This window comes from Penaeus japonicus, unplaced genomic scaffold, assembly GCF_977035675.1.
Source record: "Penaeus japonicus unplaced genomic scaffold, GWHDUDI00000001_assembly GWHDUDI00000015, whole genome shotgun sequence".
Classification (NCBI taxonomy): Eukaryota; Metazoa; Arthropoda; class Malacostraca; order Decapoda; family Penaeidae; genus Penaeus; species Penaeus japonicus.
In genome coordinates, this window is record NW_028234417.1 from 10,827,893 (window position 1) to 10,832,892 (window position 5,000).

A 5,000-nucleotide genomic window follows, 5' to 3' on the forward strand; every position below is an offset into this window, starting at 1 on the left:
ACTGCAGACGGCGCGGAAAGCTTAGGGGACGAGGAAGTGCCATGCAACGGAGCTCCCTGCTTTCCGGCACTTCACTTGCGTCCAGAAGACTTTTCGGCGGGGTATTTGCCTTGCTTTTCGAATCGATATCCAACAGCTGTCGCATAGGGGGGGGGGGTGAATGGGGAAATCTCCAGCTGAAGGAATTGCAAGAATTCATGTACGCTGCACTCAGACACAAAGGCGCCTGCATAATTAATGCTCACCGAACACTGTACACACACACACACACACACACACACACACACACACACACACACACACACACACACACACACACACACACACACACACACACACACACACACAAACGTACATGCACAGGTACACAAAACACGCCAATCTTACTCTTACATGAATCGATACAGAGCGCGTATTCGAATGTTTATATTGATAATAATCATGATAGCTGTTTTGAATCATGATTTCACTACTGTGTATATCTTTATGAATTACATTTGTTATGATTTTATATATCGAGTATGCCAAAGAAAGTAATTTTAATATTATATATCTATTAAATGTGCTTATTAGTCCGCGTGGCTTGATGTCCTTAAAACGGGACATCTTTCACGTGTTAAAATTTCCCAATCCCAAGGTACCAATAGCACTGTCTTGCCAGTGACGTGGGCGCCGCAGTGAATGTTTTCCCTGAGCGGTTCAGTTCAGGAAGATTTCTGCTCAAGATGTGGATGTGGCATGGAAGGGCACACTCACCGGCCAGTAACGTGTACACGGGGTAAGAAAGGGTTTTCGCCGAGTGGTGCCGAGTGGGGAAAACCGGAGAAAAAGCCGAGATGATTCTAGGAATCCTACGAAACAGCGAGCAAAATGATTAAGGACGGAATTGGTTTGCCATTGAGTGCCGTTGCCTCTGATACAGCGTGAGTCTGCGTGCTTGAACGCGGAGGGTCGCGTGCCAGGACCTGATGTTGGTTAAGTAAGAAGGTACAGCTTGTAAGCTTGGGGTACTCTCGTGTGCGCCCCTGAAGCACCTGCACGTTCGAGTTTAACGGAAATGAAACAACGGCATACACGCGGCGTTATGTGAATGGGAGGCAGTTACGGTAAGGAGGGGGGGGGTCGAAACGGATAACATGGCAAGAGACGGAAGGGAATGTGATGGCAAGTGATTGGTTAAGTATTGAACACGTAATTGCGCTTGGGTTCATAATCCATGTTGAATTGCTATCGCATAGAGTGATGACACCGCATGCAGGTGGAGATGATACGGCAATTTACATAGGTATGGCAAAAAGGCTAGACGGGGCGAGGGCAGAGCGCTGGGCTGGCTAGCGTCTGTTGTGTGGACACCAGCATTTAGCTGATAATCGTTTTCCAGCTGAGTTTAAGCCTTGTCGATTTCGTAAAGGATCGCATATTCCATTTCATTCCTCGGTTTTATTTTACTTGTAAATATACGCTCAGCCATTATTTTTCTCTGTGAAGTGTAGATCAGATCTCCCGAGTTTCAACACTAACATCCCCCGTCTACATCAAACGCAAAGCAACCAAGGTTATACATATGCAAATTGCCGGTTAGAAACTTTGTCTGGGCGCAACGGACGCGGCCAGACAGATCCAGTTGTCGGAGCAGCAAACACACCCAAAATCTCGCGGCCAACGCCAAGTGCACGTGTTCCCAGGTGTTGATTCCCACGCACCCGCACCGCCGCCGTACGACCACTTGGGCTCCTGCCGGCAGCGAGCGGCGACCCCGACTGGCCTGCCGGGACACGCCTCCCCTCACTCTCGCTTGCGGGCTTCGTGAGGGCGCTCGCTCGGCCGGCCTGCTCGCTCTGTGCGCCGCTGCTCCTTCCGGATTTATGTGGCAACTGGAACTAACGCTGACGTACAGTCGTCGAGTGAGCCTCGTGCATTGTGCTTGAGAGAAATTACGCCTAGAGCGTTTTCCATCTCGCCCAGTTCAAGTCTTTCACAAAGAACAGCTTAATTAATACCATTTCCGACCGCTGAAAACCGACTCTTGTGAGGGAAGACAGCAAGGGTCGGCGGAGGATGGAAACACACAGGAGTGCCAGAGTTACAAGAGCGACGATGCAGGAGTGCAGGCCGTGCCATGTCTGCCTCCCGAACTGAGCCTGTGATGGTGTTCAATAAGTGGAGGATACCGATGTTTCCCTGGGACGGCGCGCACGACGAGGTCATGGTGTCCATAGGTAACGGCGAGATCGTGTTGCTTTTGCTTAGCATGTTGCATGTGTGAGGACGTGGTTACTTTAAGGCCAGAGACGCCAACTGTGGCGAATTTAAGGTATTCATTCCATCAACCAATTGCGTGATCCTTATGCTAACAAGCACGAACGAGAACGCATTCAATTAACGGTCGCATCAATACAGGTTTCCCGAGGAAGGCAACTTCGCCCTTCCTGCAACATGATGTCTTATGACACGACATCCCAGTCGGGTTGACACTTTTTCTCAGATGTTGCATTTCTGGTTCATACCCAGTGTATATGCTTCACAAATGGTACTTATTAAACATAATCTGAGCAATTGTTAAAAGTATCTATAATCACAACATACATACATACATCTTATTTTAGAGTTACATCACCTCTAAACTTGCCCGAATGTTTAAGGAATTGAATAAGATTCCAGAGTATTTTTCCTCGAAGCCTTCTGATGGCGTCCCTCGGCATGCGGGTCCATTCGAACTTCGGCCGAGACAGAAAACGGATTTTGTTATATGACAGAAAATGGAAATGTATAATGAGAAGCTGCAGGTGTTGGGGGACTTTGAAATTTGCAAATCATTAATTAATTTGTTTGAAAAGATGAACACTGCAAATGGAAATGGCCGCGGTTGTCATATTGTGAGGGTCAATAAGGCTTTTGATAATCCCTTTACATCGCAAAGTTTGTACAATAATTATTAGATTATTAGATCATCATAGAAAACTAGCAGGTAAACAGACATCACAATCACACGACCCATGAAACTCATTCCACTCGCGACACCAAAGCATTAAGATATGCGATTCCAAAACCGAAGTACAAAAAAAAGCTGACGCTCAGACCGACACCATAGAACAGTTCCCGAAATAGCGTCGGTGTCCAGAACCAACCCAACTCCCAAGTACAAAATAAGTAACATAGCATAAAGCTGAACCCTGATGCAGCATCCTATCACAGAAACAGCATCCACCGAAAGTGCATCCCAACATGCAACGGACGGGAATCGAGTCCACGAGGCTGGGAGCACAACGCCACCGTAAACAACACAAACCAGTGGAACATTAGCGTTTTAATGTGTGTCGAGAGCACCACCATCACCGCAGCTCCGTCACCCGGCCTGCTGTACCCGCAGCTGGGTCGCGCCACAATACGTGCTCGCCCTTGCCTGCCTGCCTGCTTGCCTGTGCTTTTGTCACGCCCTCGCCGCTCTGGGTTTTGCTTGTGCTTTGACTCTGCCTGACGGGGGTTTTGGTCCGAGGGCAAGGCTGTCACAAGCACAACCTTTGCTTATCACAATCGTTCTTAATTGATGTTGCTGATATCAGGGGTTTGGTTGTGATGATAGGGAACCAGTCATACTCACAAGGTCATCATTGGTGATATTATGGTTGTGATACCATTATTATTATCAGTATTATTTTTACTAAAGATTATAATGATATGATGTCATTATCAATGTTATATTGATATAGTAATGATGATGGCAGCTGCTTGATTACGAAGTTGTTATGGATTTTATTTTCAATAGGATTGTAAATGACAGTAATAATAATATAACACATAAATTGGTGATAATGATGATAATGAAAGTAGTAGTGATGACTATGAGGATAATATTTTATTATGTTATTCTTTATAACCTTAGCATTTCGTTTTACTTTTGCAGTATTATTGTCACGAAATGGTAACATATGTTATCACTAATGATATTCATAATAATGGCAACTATCATTATTATTATTTTTTTATCATCATTATTATTATCATAACTACTATCACCATCACTATAAGCCTCATATTTTCATTACTGACATCTTCACTGTCTCTGTGGCTGTTGCATAATATCATTATCATCAGCAAATAGTAAATAGTAAGTTGCCGTTGCTATTGTTCTATACTTAGTGCAATCATCGTATTTTTCATTATTGGTGTTTCATTATTTACAGTCTTCATATATGTTTCTTTTAGTTGAATGATAAATACGGAAGCAGTAATAGTAGTAGCAGCGGTAAGCTCATTACCATAATTGTTGTTCCTGTAATAATTATCATCATTATTTCGTGATTATCTTTCTTATTCCTGCCGTTACGCCTACACTGATTGTGGTGTCGATTTTACGTTGTTGTCTTTTTATACTCTTAACTTCGATTGTGATTGTAATTGTAATTATGATATTAGTAATAATAACGATTGTTGGTTTTGTTGGTTATTATTATTGTTTTTGTTATTATTTGTGTTATTATCATCATCATTATCATGTTTGTATTTAACCCTTATAGTATTACTATTTTTGTTATTCATGTCGACAGTCAGAATCATTAAGGTTAATACCAATGATAATGACGATAAGTGAAATGATTATGATTATATCACTATATTGTATCACTGTTATTATCATTATTACTATTATTACTGTTACTTTTATAACAAATGCTACTGTTAGCGTTCAAGCCGTAGTGGCAATTGACTAAAATTTCGCGTCATCTCCTCACTCGCTCCTTGAGAAGAGTCTGGCGATAGCAATGGCATTAGACTAGCAGTACTGTGGCAGTTCTGTGGTAGCTTAGGACTGTCTTTCTATTAATGTAGTTCTTGTTTCTACAACAATACCATGGGTTGATTAATGGCACTCGATATATCATGGTAGTGATAGCAAGATGGTGATAGAATGATAATGGTCATAATATTGACAGAAATATACAGTTGTTTAGAAGAAGCAGTATTGACAGTAGCAGAAATAACATTATTGATACGGAGTTCGT

The 5,000-nt window shown here is 43.0% G+C and overlaps 1 protein-coding gene across 7 annotated transcripts in view; it reads left to right on the forward strand.

Moving 5' to 3' along the window:
• LOC122246701 (CBFA2/RUNX1 partner transcriptional co-repressor nervy) overlaps positions 1-5,000 on the forward strand; it is a 201,663-nt gene that overhangs the window by 180,740 nt on the left and 15,923 nt on the right. For 2 of the 7 annotated variants that reach the window (XM_043005430.2, XM_043005431.2), the window contains exon 1: positions 1,788-2,219. The exons of 4 other annotated variants lie outside the window; for them this stretch is intronic. In XM_043005430.2, the coding sequence (XP_042861364.1) occupies positions 2,120-2,219 (100 nt within the window). In that variant the 5' untranslated portion in view covers positions 1,788-2,119. Of the gene's footprint in view, positions 1-1,784; positions 2,220-5,000 lie in introns of those variants that run through there. One more of the 7 variants, XM_043005432.2, reaches the window with a different exon arrangement.